General features: G+C 39.1%; 1 protein-coding gene across 2 annotated transcripts in view; it reads right to left on the minus strand.

The window, feature by feature from the left end:
- Window positions 1–753: 753 nt before the first annotated feature.
- Qser1 (glutamine and serine rich 1) overlaps window positions 754–27,566 on the minus strand; it is a 51,123-nt gene continuing 24,310 nt past the window's right edge. Inside the window, exons 3-12 of one of the 2 annotated variants that reach the window (XM_052183127.1) lie at window positions 22,975–26,655; window positions 18,676–19,001; window positions 17,583–17,699; window positions 16,763–16,896; window positions 15,620–15,837; window positions 10,987–11,124; window positions 9,339–9,436; window positions 5,759–5,911; window positions 3,369–3,464; window positions 754–1,793 (exon numbers count right to left, since the gene is read on the minus strand). In XM_052183127.1, coding sequence (XP_052039087.1) covers window positions 1,653–1,793; window positions 3,369–3,464; window positions 5,759–5,911; window positions 9,339–9,436; window positions 10,987–11,124; window positions 15,620–15,837; window positions 16,763–16,896; window positions 17,583–17,699; window positions 18,676–19,001; window positions 22,975–26,655 — 5,102 coding nt within the window. In that variant the 3' untranslated portion in view covers window positions 754–1,652. Of the gene's footprint in view, window positions 1,794–3,368; window positions 3,465–5,758; window positions 5,912–9,338; window positions 9,437–10,986; window positions 11,125–15,619; window positions 15,838–16,762; window positions 16,897–17,582; window positions 17,700–18,675; window positions 19,002–22,974; window positions 26,656–27,566 lie in introns of those variants that run through there. The other variant, XM_052183128.1, reaches the window with a different exon arrangement.

A 27,566-nucleotide genomic window follows, 5' to 3' on the forward strand; every position in this document is an offset into this window, starting at 1 on the left:
AGTCAAGGCAACAGGTTTGTCTATGTCAGCATGTCTTATTTGGGCACTGGACAGTAATGCTGCTTTCTAGGGAGTAAGGCACTAAATGGTGGTAAAATAAACAAAGGTTCGATGATTTACAACTGCTTCAGAATCCTAAAAAGGGTGATCTTTTAGAATGACACTATTAAATCTTCACAAACAAGGCATCCTGTTGGCAACAAAAATAAACAGCACAAGGTCGTACATTCTCTGTATCAGCTAAACCACTTGAAATGCTATCAAACTTAAAGAAGCTACATTAGTGTGTTTACAGGTTAAAGGCACCGAAGGAAAACTCCACTTCCAGTTCTGAGAGCTAGGAAAGCTGTGTGTAACACTGCATACAGCCTGGTCATCTGTGTGTGTGTGTGTGTGTGTGTGTGTGTGTGTGTGTGTGCTTGCACGCGTTGGTGTAGGGACATGACTTTTGCAGAAGTTAGTCTTCTTATTCCACAGTGTGGGTCTTGGAACTCAGGTTGTTAAGCTTAGCTGAAAGTGCCTATACCCACTGGGCCATTGAACTGCATCAGCAGTTAATTTTGGGGAGTGGGGTACTAGGGGACAAGGTCTCAGTAAGTAGCTCTGACTATCCTGGAGCTATGTAGACCAGGTTGGACTGAACTTAAGAGATCTGACTGGCTTTGCCTCCCAACTGCTGGGATTAAAGGCATGCACTACTATGCCTGGAAATAGTTAATTTTTATGTTGACAAATCAGTTAAAAATCAAGTGCTAGTTTGGTAAGAAATTTATTATATGAAATATGAAATTAAACGCAGTGTTTCACACAGTCCCATTTATAAAGCTAAACTAATTCTAGCACCGAATGAATCTTCTGAGTAATACTATGGCAAAAGGGTATGAACAAAAATGTCCACTTCAAGACAGAATCTATGATGCAAATGACACGTACCTACACAGGGTTTACTGAAAACAACGTACAGAAAGAACAATTAAAAGCAAATTTTCTTGTGAAAAATACAACTATTAGTAAAATAAAATGTACAATTGAAAAATTTCCAAAGGAAAAACACACTATAAGCAAAAATACTTTTCTTTGAAACAGGGAAAATAGTATGTCACTTTTTTCTCATCACAATGTAAAGCAGCCACAGAACTGCACAGCTCCACCCTTCCCTCCTGGACAAGTTGGAGGAGCCCACCAGGCAGAGTGCAGCGAGTGCAGCTGCTGAGTTTCATGGTTTACACTGAAGACATTTTTACACAGGATGCCACACCCCAGATCACTTTCCACAACACACAGTGCTTTCTGCACTGTGGCCAGACACGAATGCTTTTTGCTGTCTCTTTACTTCTGACACGCCATGGGGGAAAAGTCAGATCATGTCAATGTTATTTCTCTAGCAATAAAATTATACTTAGTGCATGCTTTATCATTTGACAAAAGATGTTTCTGAAATCTTTCAGTCACCCCACAGTTTATAAAATAGAAAAGCCATTCATTAGGATAAAAGGACTGGCTTCTGTGGCAGCACCACTTCTTCAGTAAAGGTCTGGTCACAGTACCCCACAGCAGGGGGATGCTACAAGAGGCCTCTGCCAGAGGACTGCATTATCTGTGACACTAGCCTTCCACACGTCATTAGTGCTATAAAAAGGTGGGATTCTGTGTTAGGAACATTTCTGTTGTACATGATTTAGAAGTTCTCCAAATTTTTCAAATAGGTCCTCCACCCACTTTACATTTTTCATACAAAGTTGAACAATTTCTTCCTGTCCTAAATCTTCATTTTTTTTCTGCACAGATGATATCTAAAATAAAGAAATAAATTGTTGTATTAGTTTACACATATCACTTTAAACTTAAATCCTTTCTAAAGCCTTACAAACACATCTGCAGGTACTACTGTTTTTGTTTTGAAATGAGACAGGTTCTCACACTATGTAGTCTTGGCTAGCCCAGAACTCAAACCCTGGGTTTGAATTCACAGAGAACCTCCTGAGTGCTGGGAAAGTGACCCTGCCTTTCAATTGATCAGTTTCACTCACCTTACCCCAGCCATAGCAAATGATTTTTTTCCCTAGGTAAGTTTGGATGAGATCAACTCCTGTTATCTTGGCTCCACAGGGCAGGGTAAAAGTCTTAGTAAAGTGCTTCATGCTTTATTTTATTTTTCAAGACAAGGTTTCTCTGTATAGTCCTGGCTGTCCTCAAACTCAGAGATCCTCCTGCCTCCCAAGTACAGGGATAAAAGGCATATGCCACCAACTACCCAGCTGTTTCATGCTTTTGAATTTCCTCCCAATTCTCTCTCTCTTTTTAAAAAAGATTTATTTATTATTACATGTAAGTACACTGTCTTCGATGCATTGTCTTCAGATGCACCAGAAGAGGTTAGGTCTCTTTATGGATGGTTGTGAGCCACCATGTGGTTGCTGGGACTTGAACTCAGGACCTTCAGAAGAGCAATCAGTGCTCTTAACTGCTGAGCCATCTCTCTAGACTTTTCCAATTGTCTTAAAAGCCAATAGCAAATACTATTTTATATAAAGTGTGCTTTGCCCGAATGCATATATACGCACCCACCCATGTACCTAACACCAACAAGGCCATAAAGGGGTATTAGATTCCTTGGAACTGGAGTTACAGATGGTTGTTAACCACCATATGGGTGATATAGAACCTAGGTCCTTTTTTAGAGCAGCCAGTGCACTAAACCACTGAGCGAGCTATGTCTCCAGCACCCCTAAATGATGAATACTTATGTGAAAGCTAAATCATGTCACTGTCAAAACAGTCAACATAATTTGCATCCACCATCTTTGCTTTCTCCTTTAAACTTAAGAACATCTGTCTATTTGAGGCTGTTGCCAAACACATCAGGTATTAAACTGATACTCATGAAACTAGTACCGAGGCCGGAGAAGGCTCAGCAGTTAAGAGCAGTTACTGCTCTTGAAGACCTGGGTTTGTTTTCCACCGTCCACGTGGTGGTTCACAACTGTCTGTACTTTAGTTCCAGAAGCTCTAATGCCCTCTTCTGACCTCTGAAAATACATTACAAACTACATACAGGTTAAAACACTTAAACTCATAGAATAAAAAGAAAATTTAAATGTGCATAGTACTGGTTAGAATAGGTGTTAGTGAACCAGTCAGTGGTGGTGCACATCTATAATCCCAGAACTTGGAAAATATAGCCAGGCAGATCTCTGTAAATTTAAGGCTAGCCTGGTTATACTTATAGAGTAAGTTCCAGGACAGCTAGGGCTAAACAGAAAACCCTGTCTTGAAAAAGCAAACATCAACAATAAATCCCAAAAATACAAACAAACACATTTTCAACAAACATGTTACTTCATTTTAAATAAATAAAAAGAAATTACCTCATTCTTACATATCAGATAAACATGGTATTTATAATGATGGAGTGAATGATATAACGAATATAACTGTATTTTCTCTGGATCAACAGCAAACTCCTAAAACAGAAAGATGGTCACAGGCACTTTTCATGCAACATCAGAGGAACCTGAAAAATGTCTTACATGGTGAAGTATGAGGCTGTATTTATATACATAGAGCTTAAGCCAAAATTATATTTTAATCCATCTTTATCATGTTATGAGTACATGACATTTGAGAAACTAGCATTATAAAAAACTCTAGGTAGGAACATTTTAGACAGCAAGAGTGAACGTGTTGCCTGCTATATCCTTCTGCTGCTGAGTGAAGGTCTTCCTCTGCAGTTCTGGCTTGGCCTAGGGCTCAGATCTGCCACCTTCGCAGTGCCAGGATTATAGGACCTCTACCCCTTTCTTAAAACAGGTTCCATGAGGTTGAGGCTGTCTTTGAACCCTTGATCCTCCTGCCATTTACCTCCCAACATTACTTTTCTGTTAAGAAAAAAATAAAGTCACCCAATACATATCGACCTACAACATGCACCTCACACAGGTTCTAACGGATTTTTACCTACCTACAACTTGAATAACTTTGTGTTATTATATGTATATCATTGCATCCTTATGCACTAAGTAGAAATTGTATGAAAACATGGTGTTTATACTAGCTGGTACTCTGGTGCTTCTGGTGCTTTGAGGTATTCTACTGTATTTGATTATGTACATAGGTACGACCGCCATCTCTCTAGTACTCCAGGACTTAGAACTGTAGTTGGCACACTGTAAGCATTTTGTTGTAGTTGTCTGAAAGACAATTAATGGGGGTCTATCTCTTCTTTGCACATAAAGTAAACAATTTTAAATCAAGCATGATGGTATATGATTTAATTTTTTTATTTTTGGGTTTTCAGGACAAGTTTCTCTGTGTAGCAGCCCTGGAGGTTGTGGAACTCTATATACCAGGCTGGCCTCAGACGAGGAGATCTACCTACCTCTGCTTCCTGAGTACTGGGATTAAAAGTGTGTGCCACCACCACCCAGCTGGCATATGATTTTAATCTTGGCACTCCAGAAGCAGATGAGTCTGTGAGTTTAAAGCCAACCTGGTTTATACAGCAATGTATAGTGAGACCTGGTCTCAAGAAAAAAAAAGAAAGAAAGAAATGAAAAGAAAAGAGGGGGTGGAGGGAGAGAGAGGGAGGGAGGGAGGGAGGGAGGGAGGGAGGGAGGGAGGGAGGGGGAGAGAGAGAGAGAGAGAGAGAGAGAGAGAGAGAGAGAGAGAGAGAGAGAGAGGAGAGAAGAGAAAGTAACTAGACACTTTTTGCTTTTGTGAATATATTTCTAGTTTGTTTTTATTTTTTTCTGAGACATATAGCACAGGCTACCCTTGATACTGCTATGTAGCTTGAAGCTGTCCTCAAACTCCTGATCTTTCTGCTTTCACCTGATAAGTGCTGGAATTCAGACATGCACCGCCACCATCCCTGGCTTACAAAATAAGTTGGTTTTCGAGACATGGTTTCTCTATGTAGCCTTGGCTGTCCTGAAACTTGATCTGTAGACCAGGCTGGCCTCAAACTTAAGGGACCCACCTGCTTCTGCCTCCTAAGTGCTGGTATTAAAAGCATGTTTTATCGCACAGAGCTTAGAATATAATTTTCATGTGAAATTGTTATACTGAGAAGACTGCAATAATGTATACTATGGAGATGAACAAATGTTGTTTTTATAAAGATTTATTTATTTATTTTATCTATATGAGTACACCATTGCTCTCTTCAGACACACCAGAAGAGGGTATCAGAACCCAGTACAGATGGTTATGAGCCACCATGTGGTTGCTGGGAATTGAACTCAGGACCTCTGGAAGAGCAGTCAATGCTCTTAACTGCTGAGCCATCTCTCCAGCCACCAAATGTAATTTTAATGACTGTAGAGGTACAGTAATATTCAATCTTATATTGTATACACTCACTAATATACGTGCTTCCAAACCCTGTACACATAACTTTGGATAGGTAAAAAAACATTAATTTTCACGATTACTTCTCTATAATACATATTTCAAAATATGTTGCACTTAATTTTTTTAATGAATTAAAAATTAGTTTAAAACTATACACAAACACATAAACTAGCACATGGGATAGTTTTCTTTATTATTCTATTTTATAAATTCTGTGAGTAATTGCTATTTGCTAGGCATAATTTGAGGCATACACAGAAGACAACAGTGCCTGTTCTTGAGACCACACTGCTTAGTCCTCCCCCAAAGATTTGACCCTTTATAACGACATACTTGCTTATCGTAATGGTTTCATAGATACTGTTAACTGGAAAAGGTATATATTTATTAAGCACTACATTCTTACCTGTGCAGACTTAGTGGTTGTTTTAGAAGTCCTTAGAGTTTTCTTATTATAAGCTTTGCCATTCATTTTGATTTTAGAAATAGCAGATCCTCCACTCTTTGCTTTAGAGTCTCGAGTAATAATTGTCAGTTCAGGAAAACTTTCCAAAGCATTCTTTAAAACAATGAAGGATAATAACTGACATCAGAAGAAAACTAATCTGAATTAAGCCATTCAAAACTTATACATAGAGGCACACACATATACCCATGTGGATGACTACAGTTGGGATGTAGTTACAAATTCTTTGTACTATCTCCCGCATGGTTTGAATTGTCTTTCCATTCCTGGAATCTGGGCTAATAATATGTCCTAATTTTTTGAGTAACAGTATACCATGCTGAAGGAATTCCTGAGTTATTATTAGAAATCCCTCAATTTTGAAAGTAGGAACATATCCATTCTTCAAAGCTCTTATCACTTAAACCATGACTAACATCTTGAACCATAGGTAAGCCACTACAGTGAGTCATGGACTCTAAATGACGATGTGTACAGAAGGCAGTAAGAATAATGGCTGTTTCCTGTCTTACTCTCTTGCTTCCTTGTACTCACAAGAAAGAACTTGTGAGATAAGATCCTGAACCAGAGATGGACAGTGTTCTCTTCATAGATAGGGAGCCGCCACTGATGATTCAGGGCCACATGGCAGGACCAGTCCAAGTCTAGTCTTTAAAACCCACTGGCATTGGTGCCCTTACCTGCTGGGTAAAGCACTGTGACCTGAGAAGCTGCTCACAGTAACAGAATAAACCCTGCACACAAATGTGGTGACTTTGATCACAGTTTTCTAAAATCTGATTTAGCTAGCAGCAGCATGAATTATGACAGTAAGGGGTTAAATGTGTTATTACATTTATAATCAGAATGTAATTTAATTTTCCAGACTGACACATTTTATAAACTGGCATTGTGAACCTGAAACAGTACATTTTAAAAACTAATTTTTTTTCTTAGTTCTAAGTGTAACAGGGAAATGAAATTTGATAAACAGCACATACAACCTTTGGCATACCTACTGAAGAACTACCGTCAATCTCTACCTCACATTACTTGTGCATTTATCATATACATAGGTACTCTGCACTTAAAAAATACCCCACTTGGGCTGGAGAGATGGCTCAGTGGTTAAGAGTACTGACTGCTCTTCCAGAGGTCCTGAGTTCAAATCCCAGCAACCACATGGTGGCTCACAACCATCTGTAATGATATCTGATGCCCTCTTCTGTTGTGTCTGAGGACAGCTACTGTGTAATCCATATACATAAAATAAATAAATAATTCTTTAAAAAAAAATACCCCACTTAAATAATTCTGGAACTAGAGCTACCAATCACAACAAATGGAATTTAAAGACTAAAAACAGATTGTAAACTATACTTTCCAATAAGGATAGGATGAGGATCCTTCAGGGTAAAGACAGAGCAGCACCAACGTTAGAAGCTTTAGGACATACTCTAAAATTACAGACGTATCAATGGCATAGGACCAAGGCTGGCTCCTCACATCCAATGAAGGCTTACAACTGTTTGTAATTACAGTTCCAGTGGGGGCTATGGGCTGTTTTCTGACCTGGGAGGGCACTGAACGCCTGTGGTGCACTTATATGCATGTAGTTAAGACACACATTAAAAATAAATCTAAATTAAGAAAGGCACCAAGTTTATGATAACATGTGGTGCTGAGTACTTTTCTTTCCTTTATTCGGGGGTTGTATACAGCACTGGACCTGGTTAATGTGTTTTAGGCAAGCATTCTACCACTCATTGAACTATATATACGCCACTACCTCCATATTACATATTTCTCCTGTTTAGTTTTTCTTTTTTTAAAGATAAAATCTTATTATGTAGACCAGCCTGGCCTGGAACTTACGGTTCTCCTGCCCTAGCCTCAAGAACGCTAAACTTATAGGTATGACCCGCCATGTTCTCATGGTGCTAATCATTTCTAAAGTAAACATTTTTCTTCGTCTTCTATTTGAAACATTTCAAGAATATTTAACGGGGCTGGAGAGGTGGCCCAGTGGTTAAAAGCACTGGCTATTCTTCTAGAGGTCGTGAGTTCAATTCCCAGTAACCACATGGTAGCTCACAACCATCTGTAATGGGATCTGATGCCCTCTTCTGATGTGTATGATGAGAGAAATTGTGTACTTGCATATATAAAATACATTTTTTAAAAAATTATTTTTCATATATATATATATATATATATATATATATATATATATATATATATATATACACACACACACACATATAAATAAAAGCACACTGTCACTGTCTTCAGACACACCAGAAGAGGGCATCAGATCCCATTACAGATGGTTGTGAGCAACACTGTGCTTGCTGGGAATTGAACCCAGGACCTCTGGAAGAGTAGTTGGTCCTCTTAACCTCTGAGCCATCTCTTCAGCCTGAATAAATAAATCTTAAAAAAAAAAAAAAGAATATTTAATTTTTCTCACAAATGTATGCAATACCATCAATGGAGACAATAACAAACTCTGCTGAAGTAGACATAACATACAGCATTAAAAAGGATGCCTGGTGGTCTTCTGGACTGAGTAGCTTTTATGATAAATTTTCTGAGTTCAGATTATCTTTCAGTTCTATATTGCAAGTAACAAAAATACCAACCTATGTTGCTAAAATATATTAATAGTAAAAACTAGAATTCGTCATCTTGCCTCTACCTTCCAAGTGTTGAGATTGTATGTATGTTCCCACACACCCAGCTAATCTTTAATTATAGATTCAATGTGGAAGTATAAAATTTCGTTAAATTATTTTTAAGACTTAATGTACATGAGGGTGTGGCCTGAATGTTATCTGTATTATGTGTGGCAGAAGAGGGCCCAGGATCCCTGACATTGGAGTTACACATGGGTGTGCTCCACCATGTGGACCCTGGGAATCCAACCTGGGTCAATGCTGAGTTGTCTCTCCATTTCAAAATGTGTAAACTTTTAGAAATTATAACAGGACTGCATGTACATTTTGCATGAAACACATGCAAACAAAACACTAATCTATACATAGAATAAAAATTTGTCTTTGAAAAATATAAAAACATAAAAGGAACACAAGACTTGAATATGACAGTTTAAGAAAACCACTTTTGGGCTGGAGAGATGGCTCAGCGGTAAAGAGCACTTCCAAAGGTCCTGAGTTCAAATCCTAGTAACCGCATGGTGGCTCACAACCATCTGTAACAAGATCTGACACCCTCTTCTGGAGTGTCTGAAGACAGCTACAGCGTACTTACATAAAATAATAAATAAATCTATAAAAAAAAAAAAAAAAAGAAAACCACTTTTGGGAAACATGAAATTGACTATAGGAGGAATATTACATATAAATGATTGAAAAATTAATTTAGACATAAAACACACAAACAAAAAGCTAAAAAATATGCATAAACAAATCTTGTTATATTTTTAAAAATTACCTAAGTGAGAATCACTCTACTTAGCTTTTCTTTCTATTTGTCTGAGACTGACTATTCTGAGGCTAATGACATCACTAACATGAAATACCTTGAATGGCTGGTCTAAATGAAGATTCCCAAGAAGTCTTTTCCGGTTATCATTCAGCATTCCATCTATTTTTTTCATATGTGGTAAAAGTAGCTCATCTGAAATAATTTATTTTAACAAGATAAGCAATCAACATAAATATTTGTAGCACACTCCTTTTGAAGGGGAACTTCAAATCACCTGTATGTTAGAAGACATTAAATTTGATGGCTTATGTATAATATAGCTTTTAAGAAACAGGCATTTAATAAATCTGGAGGGGTGGCAGCACATGCCTGTAATCCCATCATGCTTCGGTAGAGGCAGGTAGATCTCTTGAGTTTGAGGACAGCCAGCGCTACAAAGAGAAACCCTCTCTCTAAATAGACAAGCAAATGGCACTTAGCTTTCAGAACAAAGGTCAGCCTGCAGTCACAAGCAAGAAAGCAGCAGCAACTCCGCACAGCAACAGCATCTGTTGCCCACGTCCTACTTTTTCTTTCTGTTTTGGAGGGACAAGTCCTGATTACATAGCCAGCTGACTGGTACAGAACATGGGCTATAGATCAGGTTAGCTTTGATCCACTTGCTTCTGCCTCTTAGATGCTGGGATTAAATGTACGGGCACCACCACGCCTAGCACCTCATCTCAACTAAAACAAAACAATGGCTGCTAGGAGGATGATTAACTTCTCTAAATCTCATTTATTATCTAACAAAAGTAAAGGAATGCTACAAAATAAACTGGCTTAACACTCTATGTCACTGAGCATGAACAAGACTTGTTTTCCTGGCTGATACTGGAGTGCAGTCAGGACCTTGCGCATATTAGTTAGGTAAGTACCTTATCATTAACTATAATCCCACCCAAAGATTTTGTCTGCTAGACACTGGGTCTCACTATGTATTCCTAGTTGGCCTAGAACTCCAATACACCTGCCTCTGACTCCTGAATGCTGTGATTAAAGGTGTTTACCACCACATATGGGTAAGATGTTTTTAGTTCACTGGAATCTGAAGCCAAGACAAAGTAGAGGAAGAAACATAATTATAACCCATTGTCAAAAATGAGTCAGAATGTTTATGTTAGAAAAGGGGAGAGTAGCAATATGACAGAAACAAATTAATAATTTTTGGTAACATATTAAGTAGCTGGGGTTATCAATCTGTTACTTTACCAGCACATATTATGCCAGTATTGGCATAATTACATATACCATAATCTATAAATAAGTAAGAGGAGGCATTAGGGAAAGAAATAGCAAGTACAGTGGCATACACAGAGCTAGATCCCCACACCTGTGACTCAAGTGCTGAGATTATAGTCATGTGCCAATCCCATTTAACCCTGCAGTCTTGCCAGTGAATTTAAATGACACTTTATATATGCAAAGGCTATGCTTGCATTAAAAATTTAGTCATGTCACTAGAGTTCTGTAATAATTTAAATATAGAAATAAAGAAGAAGGCAAGTGCGGCAGTGCACAGCTTTAGTCCCAGCACCTTCCAAGGCAGAGGAGAGGCCTGGGGAATCTGTGAGTTCCAGACCAGCCTTGTCTGTACAATTAGACATTGTTTAAAACAAAAACCCCAAAATGAAACAAAAGAGAAAACAGTGAGAAATTTATTTAAGCAAAAATGTTTGAATGCACTTCTTAGCAGGCCATACCGTTGCTCTTTTCTAGGGCTTGCATGGTGTCAGGATCCAGGGCGATGCTAACGAGCAACTCCATGTAACTCTTGAAAGTTTCCTTCATTGCTCTTGTGTTCAGAAAACGAGTGACAGAGGGAGCTGGAGGCTCGAAGCCTAGATAAAGAAGAGACGGGACACTAAATTTTCCCTCTCTGACAATTTTAATACTGTTTTTCATATTGGTAGATATAAATAAGACTGAAGACACAATTTCTTCTAATTTAATTCTTTCTGATTCTTTGATTACAGACAACCCAGGCAGGGAGGGGGAGAAGGCTCAGTTAGTAAAGTGTTGGCTGTGAAGCATGAGGATCTGAATTCATAACTCTAGTTACCCACATTTTACTTGTTTGTTTTTCAGACATGGTTCCTCTATGAAACAGCCCTGGCTGTCTTGGAACTCGATTTGTAGATCAGGATGGTCTTGAACTACAGAGATCCACCTACCTCTGCCTCCCAAGGGCTGGGATGAAAAGCATGTGCCACCATGCCTGGCATGGCACACACTTCTAGCCCTAGCACTGGGAAGGTAGAGACAGGAGGATCCTCGGATACTTGACGGCCAGCCATTGTTGCCCAATCATTAGGCTCCAGGTTCAAATGGAAGACCCTGTCTCAGAAAAGAGAAAGGTGATGAGGAAGGCAGGCACTGGGCAGCAACCTCTGGTTCTCTCTCTCTCTCTCTCTCTCTCTCTCTCTCTCTCTCTCTCTCTCTCTCTCTCACACACACACACACACACACACACATGTGCGCGTGCATCAACACATACCACACACACATGCAAGCACACCTAAGCACAGACACAGACAAGAACACTGTGGTGATGCACACCTGCAATCCCTGCAGTCAGTAGGTGAGGCAGGAAGGTCAGGAGTTCAAGGTTATCAACAGCAACACACCAAGTTCAAGGCTAGTCTGGTACACATAACGCTCACTTTCACAGCAGAGCTTGTTTTGTTCTGTTGATGCAGAGTTTTGCACTTAGCAAGTCATCAAAAGCATTAACCTCCCAAGTGCTGAGATTATAGGTACGGGTCATCGGGCCAGCACACAACAAAGCTTACAGTGGCTTTCTAAAACAGAGCCTTGCTAGTGGTAGGGTTAAGAATGGTCTTAAAGCTTGCACATACTCACACAATAACACACAAATACAATGAATTAAAAAAAAAAAAAGGTTAGGGGGACAGAGAGATGGCTCAGCAATTACAAGTACTAACTGTTCTCCTAGAAGTTCAATTCCCAGCAACCACATGATGGTTCACAACTGTAATGAGATTTGATGCCCTCTTCTGGTGTGTCATAAGACAGCTAAAGTGTATTATTCATATACATTATATAATTCTTAAAAAAAAAAAAAGAGGTTAGGTTACCAGCAACTGGAGTAGGGAGAAATAGAAAGCCACTGCCTCATGATTGCACAGTATATATTTGGGGTGATAAGATTTATGGGAAGAGGCTGGAGAGATGGTGTAGGGGTTAAGAGCACTGACTGCTCTTCCGACGGTCCTGAGTTCAAATCCCAGCAATCACATGGTAGCTCACAACCACCTGTAATGAGATCTGACGCCCTCTTCCCCTCTTCTGGTGTGTCTGAAGACAGCTACAGTGTACTTGCATATAACAATAAATAAATCTTTGGAGTGGAGGGAGCTGGGCCAGAGTGAGCAGAGGTCCTGAGTTCAATTCCCAGCAACCACGTGATGGCTTAGAACCATCTGTACAGTTACACTGTACTCATATATATATATAATAAATAAATAAAAATCTAAGAAAGAAAGAAAGTAAGTAAGTACTGGCTGGAGTATTGGCTGCTCTTCCAGAGAACCTGGGTTCAATTCCCAGTACCCACACGGCAGCTCACAACTGTCTGTAACTTCTATTCCAGGAATCTGATTCCCTTATACATGCAGAGAAAACACTCATGTGTATTTAAAAAAAGCTATGGGAATAAGTAGTTCTGACAGCACCAAAATAATGTAATTAATGCTACTGAATAACACACTTAAAATAGCAGATATTAAGCAAACCTTTTTAAATCTAAAAAAGGAAACATTAGTGTTCACAAGATCTCTGTCACTAAGTCCTGATGTAAGAAACATGGACTCAAAGAACAAGAGAAGGAGCAGATATTAATGTAACAGAGCATGAGCCGTTCAATACTACAGTTGTTGGGGGCTGGATATGGCTCAGTGGTTAAGCGCACCTGCTGCTCTTGTAGAGGACCCAGGTTTGGATCTTAGCATCCACAGGGTCATTTACAACCATATGTAACTCAGTTCCAGGAGATCCTATGCACCATCTGACTTCTGAAGGTACCAGGCACACACATGGCATACATACATACATACATACATACATACATGCAGGCAAAATTCTTTAACCAAACTAACACACAGTAACTAATAGAATGTAGACAAATATAAAAATAGAGCCAATTGTATTAATAAGTAATAACCAATCACTTTAATTGCTACTTAGTAAATCTAAATAGATTGAGTCTATTTGGAATCCTCAAAGCACTTCAAGAATATTCTGGCTAGGCGTGATGGCGCACGCCTTTAATCCCAGCACTTGGGAGGCAGAGGCAGGCGGATTTCTGAATTCGAGGCCAGCCTGGTCTACAGAGTGAGTTCCAGGACAGCCAAGGCTACACAGAGAAACCCTGCCTTGAAAAACCAAACCAAGCCAAACCAAACCAAAACACCATATAGGCTAGATATGGTGCCAGATGCCTGTAATCCTAAGCACTTGTGAGGCAGAAAGAAGCAAATGAGTCTCTGAGTTCAAGGCCAGCTTCGGTTCCAGGACTGCTGGGACTACACAGAGAAAGTCTCAAGAAACCAAATAAATGAATGAATGAATGAATACATAAGTAAATACACACACGCACATACATACAAGCACCATAAGCCCACAGTCAGTTTAGCAGGTAAAGATAGTTCCTGTGCCAAGCCTTTTGACTGGAGTGATTCCTGGACCTACTTGGAGGAAGGAACTGATTCCCCTAATATTCTCTGACCTCCATGTGCCATGGCATATGTACACTTACATATGCATGCACATATGCAAGCATGCACACATGCAAGCATACAGGCCCTACATGTGAAAATAAAATCCAATCTCCAGCATTTAAACCCATATTATAGGTAATTGTCTTGAAGGTCTGAACACACTGCATAACTAGTGACACCTAGTGGTCTGCCATGTTACTTATCCAACGAAAATTTCCCTTTTACCTGAGGGTAAATTAATTACAAATTAAGAACCCAAGTCCTCCTATTCTAAGCAGTAAGTACTGATAACTGCAAAAAGTACAAGGCCTTGAACTCTTAATTTACATTTGCTTATCTTGCATGTGTGCATATATTGTGCGTATTTACAGGTTAGAGGACAACTAAAAGCATGCATGCCCCTAATCCCAGCACTTAGGAGGCAGATGCAGGAGGATCTCTGAGTTCCACAACAGCCTGGTCTACAGAGTGAGCTCCATGACACCCAGTATTCCTTAGGGAGACCGTCACCAAACAAAACAGAACATTTTCCATTCTCCTTTCTCATACCTGTTTCCACTACGGTTCTGATATTATTTTTGCCTGAAACTGGTCTAATAATTAAATTTAAAATCTCATCATATTGCTTGAGTTCCTCCAAAACCTCTCCTTGGTTTATAAAGACCCCAGTTTTTCAGCTTTAGCTTGGCTTCAACAACAGCCTTGCATTTTCCCTTCATCTTCCTTTGTCTTTACTGGTATGTTTTAGAAGAATGAGAGTCAAGAGTTGTATGGTGGCTAGTTTAGCTTTTTTCTTGTCACATGGTCTCTGTACCACAACTAAAAACTGCAACTATATGAAATTATGTATTTCCAAACAGTATCTGTGGGGCTGTATTCCCATAAATTATCTACTAAAGTTGGGTAGCAATCAGGTATGTCTGTAAGCAAGTCTGCCAATCTCTGTCCTCTGCTGAACTGTTTGAATTTTCTTGTATATATTATATTCCATGTTTTGATAGCTAATGGAATGAGTGCTGTATATTCATGCAATGCACATAATGACAGATATTCTTAATAGGTCATATGTTATCATCTTATACTAATTAATTGTAGTTTAGATTGCTCCATCCTAGATTTATTTCCTTTTGTCTTCTGTCATAAACAGACATAGAATTTTGGGAATATAGGATTTTTTCTTTAAGGTTTCTTTATTTTTGTTTATGTGTACATGTATGTGCATCCATGAGTTTATGTGTACCACGTTGTGCAAGAACTGGAATTATAGGCAGTTGTGAGTTGACTGATGTGGATGTTGGGAACTGCCTAGATCCTCTTGGCCAGGGAGCCATCTCAGCGTCCTGAGGACTGGTAATTCCCAGACTTAGTAGATAATTGGTATTCTTTAGGCTAGAACATATCATAATGTGTTCTGCCTTTCCTGCTTTACAGAGCTAAATGTATTCTGTAGGGTGTGGTTTGTACTAAGCATAATGAACTTTGTGCATTAGCATCAATCTAGTTCTAAGCAAACCCAATCTGAGCTGCCCCATTATCATGCCCCTTCGTTCCTACACCACCGCCAGAAGTATCAAATGCTAATCACTGGGGAACTCACCCTCATCCTCACTACTGCTAGAACGGACCTCAGGAGATGATTCAGATTGTGATGATGAAAATTCTTCCTTCCATTTCTTCCTTTTCTTTGGTGGTGGCTCAGCCTTTATTTTGAGCTGTTTAGCTTTGGGTTTTGTAGAAGGGGCTTTTGTAGTTGTAGTTTTTGATACTGGTGGGTCAGAAGTTTTACTGATACTACTTGGCTTAGATGGAATATTTCTGCAACATTAAAACAAACTTTATTAAAATCATTAAATCTTTTAACATTAAAAGAAGGAGAAAGACTTTTATGATTAATAAGAAAGATTAAACTTGCTCAGTCCAACACTTGCAAAATAAAGTCCATGTGCTCTATACCACTCACATGGCTCCCATCTTCTTGGAAATAGCCTCAATTATTAAGAGGCTATTAACTCAATCTTTATCTCTACCAAACTCCTTATGGATTCATTTCGCAGAGAATATGAGATATGGAAAGCCAAATCTAGCTCTGATGTTCTGATGTAGAAATGCAAATGCATTGGTCTGAGACCTCTGAAGATTTATCCAATGCTAAATCTAAAAATTTGTGTGGTTAAATTCCTTCATGACAACTGGATCAGCAGCTTGAAAATAGGTCTTAATTAAACTAGACCCACTGATGACAGTAGATTAAGTATCTAGGGTCATACCCATATTCTAACACCTATCACAGTCACCCCAGTTACCCTCCAGACTCATGTTGCAGACAACCCAGGCACACTGATCTATGATCAGAATTGTACTGAGTGCTGACCTGATAATGCACGTCTGTGTCCCCAACCCCCAATTATCTTGCTGTAACCTTGACATTCATTTCTTTCTTTCACCCTATTGCTGGAAGAGGGCTTCTGAGAGGTTCTGTCACAAAGAGCTCAAAAATTCAATAAATTTTGCACCTTCTATTTCTTCCATTTTAAGTGACATCAAAAAGACCCAAGCAAAGAAGGTTCCTGTCCCACCAGAGAGCCACTAGCTTTGCAATCAATGCCCACGTCATTCTTTGAAAGGGATTCACCTATTTACTGCATAAGGTACTGCAGCAGTCTCAGTCTTTAACTGACAAGACAGATGCTTTAAACAATAATACCCCAATCAGCCCATAAGTACACAAGAAAACAAATACCTGATAGTTTGTGAAGGCTTATTTCTTGGCTTCTTGGAACATACTCTGACATATTCCTTTTTGTTTGCATTTTCAATGAACTTCACATATATCCTTTTGTATTTAGTTTTTGCATCTCCAAAATACCCAAGGTACTAAAGAAAAAAGTATTTTAATTATACAATTATATAATCTACGTATAAATATTATGTTGTTAAGTTCATGGCCACCCATCATTTTTATTTTCCAAAATATATCCATAACCAGACTAGCTTTATCTTGATTTTAAGAATGGGCAGGGAAAGAGGGGGATGGGTAGGGGGGTGGGGGGAGAGACAGAGAGAGCAAGAGAGAGAGAGAAAGGGAGAGAGAGAGAGAGCAAGAGAGAAAGAGAGAGAGAGAGAGAGAGAGAGAGAGAGAGAGAGAGAGAGAGAGCACAAGCACACATAAGCATGTGTGAGTGCTGGTTCCTGAGGAGAAGCTGGAGTTACACGAAGTTGTGAGCTGCCTACTATGAATTCAGATCCAGCTCAAGAGTAGTATGCTACGCTATGAACTTCAGAGCTATCTTCTCAGCTCTGTTACTTCATTTCACTTATTTACTTATGTTAAATTTTGTGTGCATGTGTCTGGGTGGGTATGTGCATGTGAGCGCAGGTGTCCTCAGTAATTAGAAGAGAGCATAGGATCCTAGAGCTAGAGTTACCATTCTACCTGCCATGTAGGTCTTAGGAATGGAATCCAGGTCCTCTGCGATCAGAAATGTCAATGCATCTGACCCCACCTCGGTTCATCTGAGGGTCAGCTTAGAAAAGAGGATAGAATCAAGCATTTCACTTACACTATTTGTAGCTGCAAATTCTCTCTGCCCATCTCGAATTTCAGGAACAAATTTCTGTAACAAAGCTTTCTGTACTTTCCAAATAGCTGGGGGCTCTTTTCCTGTATTTAAAGCCTCCTATAATAAGCAGAATTAATTACATTTAGGAAAATATCAACATGCTTATATTTATAGACTGTTACTGTGAATAGGAATCTTTAAGGCCCACCTTAACTTGTCTGCCTGTCTGTCTGTCTCTGGTGGGGAAAGTAGAGAGTTGAGGAAGGGTCTATATTGTCCTGGTGGTCCTGGAATCTGCACGTAGATCAGGCTGACTTTAACCCTACAGAGATCACCTGCCTCTGCCTGCTGAGTGCAGGTATTAAGGGTATGCCCAACTACCCCCAGCATAACTTTTCATTTCTTATCCATGGTCCAAGTTTCTACAATAACCGCCCCCCCCCCCCCAAACAACACTGTGGTAGTGACATCAAATTAAAGGCCTTGATTAAACATGCTAGCAAAGGGGTAGGGAGGAGTTTGTTGATATATGAATAAACTTGACCCCTAAAAATGATTCTATTCAGTCTCTACTTCAGTTCCCCCCATACCCCCAAAGGAGCTCACTGACATGAAACCCATTGTCCTGTTTGCTAATTAAGATGACTGGAAGAAACTGCTAGTGGTATTATCCTCTCATTTGTACAGTTTTATAACATCCAAAACAAGTATGCTACAGTTGTAATAGGAATTAACTGTCAATGGTAGGATCATAGACAGTGTGAATGTTACAGTCTTCCTTGTTTTATCTAATTCCTTTGCTTTCCATCTCAACTTAAAAACAATGCCAGAAAAACCAACCAAACAAAAATCCAAAAATATATTAAGTATGGCTAGCTATCCAGGCACTCTGGCTCAACCTGTTATCCCAACACTTGTAAGTTGAGTCAAGAGAACTGCCAGCAGTTCAAGGCTACCCTTGAATTAAAAAAATCCAACAGGATACTCATAAACTTTCTAATGTTTTGTAATGCAGGCGTGCCACTGAAATCCTCATGAAAACACAAGCATCCCAACTGTACTAGGCCATTTACACTTGGGAACATTTACTCACCTTAAAGGTCTCTATGTCTTCTATCTTTACAACAAATTCATCACGTTCTCTGTATTGACCTTCACCTCCACTTTCAATATTTTCCTCATCTGTAAAACCTTCTATTGCGACTGTGTCCTGTCCTTTCGCCATCTGATCTGAGGGAAGACTATCAAGTTCGATGGCTGTGGGGGGTTCTGTGGAGTTGGCATTTTCCATGGTGTTGACAGCTAATGAAGTCAAATGAAGGTCTTGTTTAACTGTCCCAACAACAGTGGAGGGAGTGGAAGCAACACCAGCAGTCTCAGCGGATGCGCCAGGATGTGCCACAGGCAGAGCTTCTGATACTAAACCACACAAATAGAACCAGTGACAAATATTTATTTTTTATTTTTTTGACAAATATTTTAACAATTATATGTTTTAAGTAATGTCTGAAACATTAGCATAAGCTATTTTTGCAATCAGTTGCTTGGAAACAATATCATGGGAAGAAATTAAGGAATGGTTGTTAATTCAAGAATCAGAGGTGCAAACTGAATGCAGGTAAGATTGCAGTGCGAACTTAAGAGCTGTGACCTAGCTGACCTTAACTCAAACTACATTACATACATCAAAGATAATTTCAAAACACAGACACACATAAATGATAGAAAATAAGAAAGGGTCAGATAATGAATGCTTTAACAACTCCTAGAAGGAAGGATAATTGGATATGAAAAAGAAAAGAAACAGGCCAGAAAGCTGGCCCAGTAGTGGAGAGAGCACTGAATATTTTTCTACAAGACCCTGGAAAGATCTCCATTGCGTCCTCAGCACCTCACTGCAGGAGACCTGATGCCTTCTCTTGCTTCCTATGGCACTGGGTCTGCACATGGTGCAGACTAACATGCAGTCACCCCTCCATACACACAAAAAACCCAAACACTCTAAAACAACACCAGAAACTACTAAAATAAATACTATGAATTAGACTAAATAAACTCCTAGAAAGATATAAACTACTAAAAACTCAAGACAAACAAAAAATATGAATAAACTAATTAGTCAAATAAAAACAAACGAAAATTAAAAAACTGTCCAATAAAGAAAAAAGTACAAGCCACAGAGACTGCACTGTTAAATTCTACCAACAGTGAAAGAACTTATATTTAATTTAACTCGCTTTCTGAGGACAGAGTATCGTTAGGCCTAGGCTGGCCTTGAATTCAAAGAGATCCACTTGCCTCTGCCTCCAGAGTACTGAAATTAAAAGCATGATTCATCTTGCCCAACAATACTGTTATTCTAATAAAACTGGATGACATAATTACAGTATAATAATAGTAATGAGAAAACGAGGTCAATATCGCTAACAATATAAACAAAAATTTTCTGCAAAATCCATGTAAAGAGTTATACAAGGGAGTTATAGCTCAGTGATAGAGTCCATTCCCTCAGGCACAAGACATGCCAATCCATAACATATAAATAAATAAATAAATAAATAAGAACAAATACACAAGTAAAAACATATTATTTATGACCAAGTATTATCTATCTCAGGCAACAGGCACAGAAAAAGTATTTTGCAAAATTTAGTATTTTTTCATTCTAAAAAATGATCAACTTAAAATTTTAAGTTCCTGAGTACTTAAGACTGCTCATTCAGAAGTCCTTGAGTTCAATTCCCAGCAGGCACATGGTGTCTCGAAACCATCTGTAATGGGATCCAATGCTCTCTTCTGGTGTGTCTGAAGACAGCAACAGTGTACTCACAAACATAAGTAAATAATAATAAAAAAGATATAGAAGCTCCCCAACTTCAAAGGATATTGCCAAAAAACCCCACAGCTAACATTATACCTAATGAAGAAAACTAGGTGTCCTCCCCCAGCTAATATCTAAAGAAATCATTTGAAGTTAACATAGACCAAGATAGCCTTGCATGCACATATTAAAAATGTGTGCCACCATGTCCAGTTTATTGATAATTTTTAATATTTTGCTCAAATGTTTATATCCTTTGTCCATTTTTAAAAAGGCTAGAACTTTTGGAGCTGGAATTATAAGGGTTTGTAGGGCACAAAGATCCACCAGCCACAGCCTTAAGTAGTGAGACTTAACTAAAGCACCTGTCTCCACACTTGTCTGGCTCCCCAAAGAACATGTAATTGCCAAATATGTAAATGGAAAAATGTAGCAATATTATATACTGTGATCCTAGTAACATTAAAGATGAAACTTTAAAACTAAGTGCAGTGAGAGATGGCTCAGAGGTTAAAAGATGGCTCACAACCATCAGTACAGCTACAGTATACTCTTATACATAAAATAAATAAATAAATAAATAAATAAATCTTAAAAAAATACCCACAGAAATAATTTAAGAATGTGTCTTTGTTTTAATCTCAGGTGTGGGCTATCTGGCTGCTTCAGACTGCCCACAGCAGCTGACTAGGATTTGTCTCGTGCTCTAGCAGGGGCATGGTTCTGCCACCTGCATATAGTTCCTATGATTGTGTGATGTTTGAAATTCTGGGAACTTTTCAGAGTATAAACTTTTACAGCGCTCTAATAGACATGGTAGGTGGTTGTTAATCATTTAAGGAGGTTGGCTACAGTTAGTATCCATGGTCAAAGAAACAAAAGCAAATTAAGTTACATTTAGGGATTTTCCTAATTCCTCTTTTCCCTCTATCCTTGTTTCTCTCCTATCTAGTATTAGGATGTGAAGGAGAAAGAGAAAAAGAAGAACTCACAAAGACCAGCTACAAGCTGTACTTTTATTGTTTATCTGGCTTTGTACAGTCTCACATCAGGCAGCCCTGGCTAGCCTGGAACTCACTATGTAGACCAGGCTAACCTTGAATTCACAGATATCCTTCTGCCTCTGCCTCCTAAGTACTGAAATGAAAGGCATGAGCCACTGCACAAGGCTTGTTCTGTTTTTTGAGCTAGGATGTCACACAACTCTGGAGAATCCTTTAGATATATTTATTATGAAACATTTATGTTAACTATCTAGTACACCAGTTACTTCATATCATCTTAATGAAGACAGCCTCAAGTCCAGACATGTAGATGTTTATCAGAAAATTCTTAAAGTTCTAAAACTCCTGTTTATATAAGAGCTCAGCAGGAATGGGGGCTCTACAATTGGATAAACTATTTCAGATGCAGGTCTGTGACTCACTCGTCACTAGTCCTAAGGGCTTCGGTGGCTCATTTTCTATCAGTTCTATCACCTGGGTGCCTCCCCTTTTCCCCAAATGATGTTCATGTGTGTAACTTAAAGATTGCAGGTGCTCAAAGAAGCCAGAGACATCAGTTGTCCTGTGGAGCTGAAGTTACAGGTGGCTGTGATATTCCCAGCATGGGTGGTAGGGGAATCAAACTCATGTCTTCTGGGAAAGCAGTTATGTGCTATTTCAAACCCAAAGATGGTTCAACTGAGGAACCATCTTTCCAGCCCAATCTTGTATGCATATCTCCTGACTCTTATTCCTGGCAAAAACAAACCATCATGACCATATAAATTGTTGCAATACTTTTTCCTTAAACTGTTCCTTAAACTAGTAAACTGTGGCTGCACTAGTGGTTCATACCTCCAATCTTAGCACTTAATTCATAGTCAGATTGGTCTACATAGTAAGACCCTATTTCAAAAATAAATAAAACTTACCTGAGGGGATGGGGGGGGCAGGGCTAAAGAGATGGCTCAGAGGTTAAGAGCACTGACTGCTTTTCCAAAAACTGAGTTCAAATCCCAGCAACCACAGGGTGGCTCGCAACCATCCGTAATGAGATCTGATCCCTCTCCTGGAGTGTCTGAAGACAGCTACAGTGTACTTACATATAATGAATAAATAAATCTTTTAAAAAACAAAAGACAAAACTTACCTGTCAATGTTAATTGAAGGAAAAAATGAAGCATCTATCCCAGGATTTGGGAATATAGTTAGAAGCCAGCACAGAATTTTGAAGGTGTCTCTTAGCCAGATGCACATGTATTTTGTATACAACCACTTCAAACATTAAAATGCTAATCTTTGGGTAAAACTGGGATATTAAGAAAACAAGAGGACCTATAATATAAATCTTATTCCAAAACTGTTTTAAGATGTCTATGCTTTAAGAAATGCAGATAGCACACTGTGTAAGATGATCCTTTACGGCGTAACCAAAATCCTACATGCAAGGAAACGTCAAAAAGCAAACCTCCAAGATATGATCTTGTCCATAAGATGTATTTGCAGAACTGCATAGGTCTTAAAGTTTAAGCCATAGCTAGAAAACTAATGGTAGGATGTGATAACTGTAAACTGTTTAAAACTTTACCTGTTTTCTTTGTTTTATCAGAAGTAGTATCCAACACAGTTAAGGGAGCGGAAGTGTTCTTATAGATATCATGGCCACACGTGCCAGGATCTTCCTCGTCAGAAGAAAATGAAGATAACTGTTCTAAATTTTTAAGTTCATTGTCAACTTTTTCTGATAGACTGACCCCTCCAGTCTCAGATGGCGAATGTGTTGCAGGTGATGTCTTTGCAAATGGTGGGGGGCAGAAGGTCCGGGTGACTTGGGCTCCTGACCGTCTGGTCCTATTAGGTACTCGGACAGCAAGGGTAGAAAACTGCTGCTTGGGCCCACACTTCAGGAAGTCTAAAAAAGAAGCAATAAATCCTGTTTTGACCTCTGGCTGCTTTTCCTCCACTTCCTTGATTTTCTGCCTCATCTTTTCTTGGTGCTGGAAACCTTCATCACAGTTTTCTGAGGAAGGGGATGCATATGGTAAATATACATCTGTCCCTCTGGGGTTCTGTCGCTTGCACTGAGCAGACTTTTTCAGCTGTTTTTGACTATCTTCTTCCTCTTTACCTTGTTCTTTTCCTTTAGCTTTTTCCTTTGGAAGGTTAAAATATATTACATCTTGCTTTTCTTCTCCAGTCTTGCCACTGGCTGCATCCCCTGGCTGGGACATGGGCAGCAGTGCAAGTGTACTCCTCCTATGGCTCACCAACATACCACTGTCATCACCTACTAGGGTAAAGTCAGTCTCTGATACTACACTGTCTCCACCTATGCTCCGACTATTAGAGACAAACTCCTGATTTCTGTTATTATTCGATGCACTGTCAACAGCAATTTCCCTGTCTTCTTTAGACTCATGGTTTATAGTCAACTGTTTCTTAAATGGGTCAGAACTTTGTTCCTGGATCTCTTGACTCAGTCCAACCATGGCAGAAGGTACTTTAGTTGGCATATTTTGACTAGGTGTTTCCATATGTGGTTGATCAAGGACTGTTTCTGACTGAAGGGTGGGCACAGATGAAAGGTTTACACTAACCTGATTTCCATTTAAGGAAATATCATTAATACTCTGTGGCTTTCCTACTGTAGCTGTTATGGAGTTAAAATCTGAATTTACATGCCTGACATCTAATGATTGCTGATAATGAGACTTCGAATCACTACTTTCAATATCTTGCATGGTTGCATTTGCAGCTGACTTGGAAAAGTCAGAAGGTGTAACCCCACAAGCTGCTGCTGTAGCTGCTAAGATGTCATCTACATTTGATAAAATATTTCTTTCATCACTGAGAAGCATTGCCTCTGGGAAGCATATTGATCCAAGAGAAACAAACTGGTTCTTTGAATCATGTGGATTGGTTTCACTGAAGGGGCCCTTTGTTGTTAGCTGTTGCAATGGTTTTGAAGGTTCAGGGAGGTCTAGTTTCATAATATCAGAGTTCTGAGGATGGAGCTGCTGTTGAGGATGTTCACCATTGCTCTGGATGATATGACCATCCATCTGTAGGAAAGGATGTACTATCTGTTGTGGACTCTGAACACGCTGTACTTGCAAGGATGTCTTTGCTTGTCCCAGGCTCGCCTGTAGAATCCCAGCCTGCTGAAGAATCTGTAAGTCACAGGCAGAGTCTAAAAGGACTGGAGTGTTAGGAAGAGCCTGGTGACTATGCCCTAAAGCATGATTTGGCATCTGTATCTGAGATGAGGCACTAATTATTTGATCATGCTGTTGCTGAACCTTTGCTTCATGCATCTTGTGCACAAGAGAATGCTGCTGGTTGAGATCTTTAGTATTCAACCTTATCTGTGGAGTTTGCATTAAATTAGTTGCTTTCTTAAGATCAGGGGCTACTGCATTATTGGGCTGGCCACTTTGCTGGTTAAGTTGTGTCATTGAACCAACCATGTTTTCTTCTTGTTTTGAACCCTGGAGAGCAACTCCAACAACTTGATCTTCAAGATGAGAGTTATTTCTGGTTATACTCTGAGAATACCTATCATCTGCCTTTGATGTCTTAAAAATTGACTCTTGAGCATTCACTTCCCCATCAGGTAGCCTTTGGCTTGATGATTCAAGAGATGCTTGTGACTGCAATGCCTGTAATTTTTGCACTGGAAAATCATCTTGCTTTGAAGATGTATACACATTTGAGTCAAGTTTTCTTTCAGCATAAGACTTTGGATCAGGGGAAGGTATGCTACTTTGTAATGAGTGACCACCAGTAGAGGATGCAAAAGATGACTGAACAACAGGCAAAAACTTTTGGGGCTGAGGAGGAGAAGATCCTTGGGTCTGAGTATTTGGGGATGAATGCATAGAAGAATAATTTGGTGTTGGGGTAGAAACTGGTAAGCTCTGACCCCGAGAGGCAGAAGAATAAGAAAGAGAAGGGGCTGTTAATGTCAGAGACTGTCCTGATGCATAGCTTTCTGAAGGACTAACAACTGATAAAACTTGAGACTGAGATGAATAACTGACCTGTGTTTGGCTAACTGGTGATAAACCCTGAGAGTGACCAGAAGAATAATCTTGAGACTCACTGACTGATGACAGGTCTCTTGTTTGAGCAGGGTAATTCTCATTTGTAACTAAAGATAATACTTCTTGCTGATTAGATGAATAACTAAGTGTCTGGTTTTCAGAGGTTACAGGCTGAGATGACCCAGAAAAAGTCAATGTTTTGTATAAGGATGGCAATTTATCAACCCTGTTGGACCTATAAACCTGTGAATGAACAATAGATGGCACATTATGTGGCTGTACTAAACCATAATTTTGGGACTGACTGACTGATAGAAGGCTTGGTAGTTGTGCTGTAGAATAAATTTGTGCTTGACCTGATATTACAGAACTCTGGTTATGTAAAGGTTTAGAATAATTTAGTGTTTGCACGGGAGGAATTACACTTTGAGGCTTCGGGATTGTAGTTGGTGTTAGTGGCTGTTTTGTAGAACAGCTGTCTACTTTTGTAGCAGAAGGAAGATACCCTGATGATGGAATTACAGATGAATAAGACTGAGCAAGTTCTGCTGAGACCTGAGGGGTCTTCTGCTGCAATACTCCATTGCTCACCTGAGTAGAATCTCGAATTGAACTACAGGATAAAGACGACTGCCTGGATGTTTCCTGAAAATTACCAATACTTGCACTTGATAGGTAACTATGTAAGGGATGCTGTGAACCAGTCAGTTGTGCCTGAATAGACTGGGTAACTGAAGGCCGCTGGTGGTGTTTAATAACACTACATTCTCGAAGAAGGGCTCTTTCAATGGAAGCAGCAGAACTAGTAAAAAGAGCTGAACTATAGGCATGAGGGGTTTGCTGGGCTCCCCCAAGTGTTGAAGGCAACAAACTAAATTGAGGTTGTAAAAGATGGGGCGCTGACTCTTGAGCTGAGCGGTATGTTGAAGACTGAGGTGGTATGCTGTTACTTAATGCAGAACTGCCCAGGCGCTCAAATGCCAAAGCAGTTGGAACAGTTCCCTGGGAAGTCTTAATTTGTAGCAAAGGGTCATGAGGGTTTAAAATTCCATTTGATGTAGTGTTAAAAGATGAATCTTGAAGCACCAAAGGTGAGGTGGTCACAAAGTTTCTATTGCTAAAGGTGGCTGGATGCTGATAAGCAGACAAGGTTGGTGGTGGAAGTGTTCCAGTGGGTGGCAAGGGTCCTGGGACAAACAGCTCGGGCGCTGCTGAAGAATGCATGCCTATGAAGAAAACGCATAATAACCTTTATGCAATTATAGCACAGATATTTAAATAAATGTTGACATTGTAGTGACAGACAGATCTCAGGACATCAAAATGTCTAACTGGGGATATATATATATATATGAATGAATGTTTAAAATTACAGTTAAAATTATTTGCTTTCTTAAAACAAGATCAAAGTTCTGAAAGATGCAGCAATTTATATCTGTAACACTTGAAATAGGTGAGTTTACATATATGGAACTGAACAAATGCCACATGAAAATTAAGAAGCCAGTAAGTAAAAAAGTACATAACTCTCTGGCAATTAATGTACTCTAACTTCCTAACACAAATAAAGTAAAATGTACAAAACATTAAAACACAAATTTTGCCTATATCTCACATAATAAATGAAAAAATGAGAAATGTTAACACTGTAAGGTTTTACATTTTCTTGATTTTTAATTTTTGCCAAATTATATTCACTGAAGAAATGTCTTACACTTCTCATGAACTGTCTAACAATAAAAGACACATAATTGTTATAAAAAATATTGAACCATTAATTCATAAGGTAATGTCAAGAAAAGGCTATACATATCAAGACAGCATCCTTTTCTCTTTAAGATTTTGTTTTTAGTGGTTTTAATTAGTTATAGGTATATGTATATGTGTGTGTTTCTTTTGTTTAAATTTTTCCTCTTTTCCCTACTTTGTGTGGATTCTTCTAACTACCTCCTATCTTCTCTGGCTTTTCCAGTCTCAAGTGTCACTAACCGTCTTCTCTTCTCTCTCGCTCTGCTCTCTGACGCTCTGTGACCCTATCCATATGTCTCCTGGACCCTCCTGAATCCTACTCCTCTTCTCTCAGGCTCTGCTGGCTTTTATATCCTCTCCTGTTCCCAGAAGTACAAGAGGAAACCAA

This window comes from Apodemus sylvaticus, chromosome 5 (assembly GCF_947179515.1).
Source record: "Apodemus sylvaticus chromosome 5, mApoSyl1.1, whole genome shotgun sequence".
NCBI lineage: Eukaryota > Metazoa > Chordata > Mammalia > Rodentia > Muridae > Apodemus > Apodemus sylvaticus.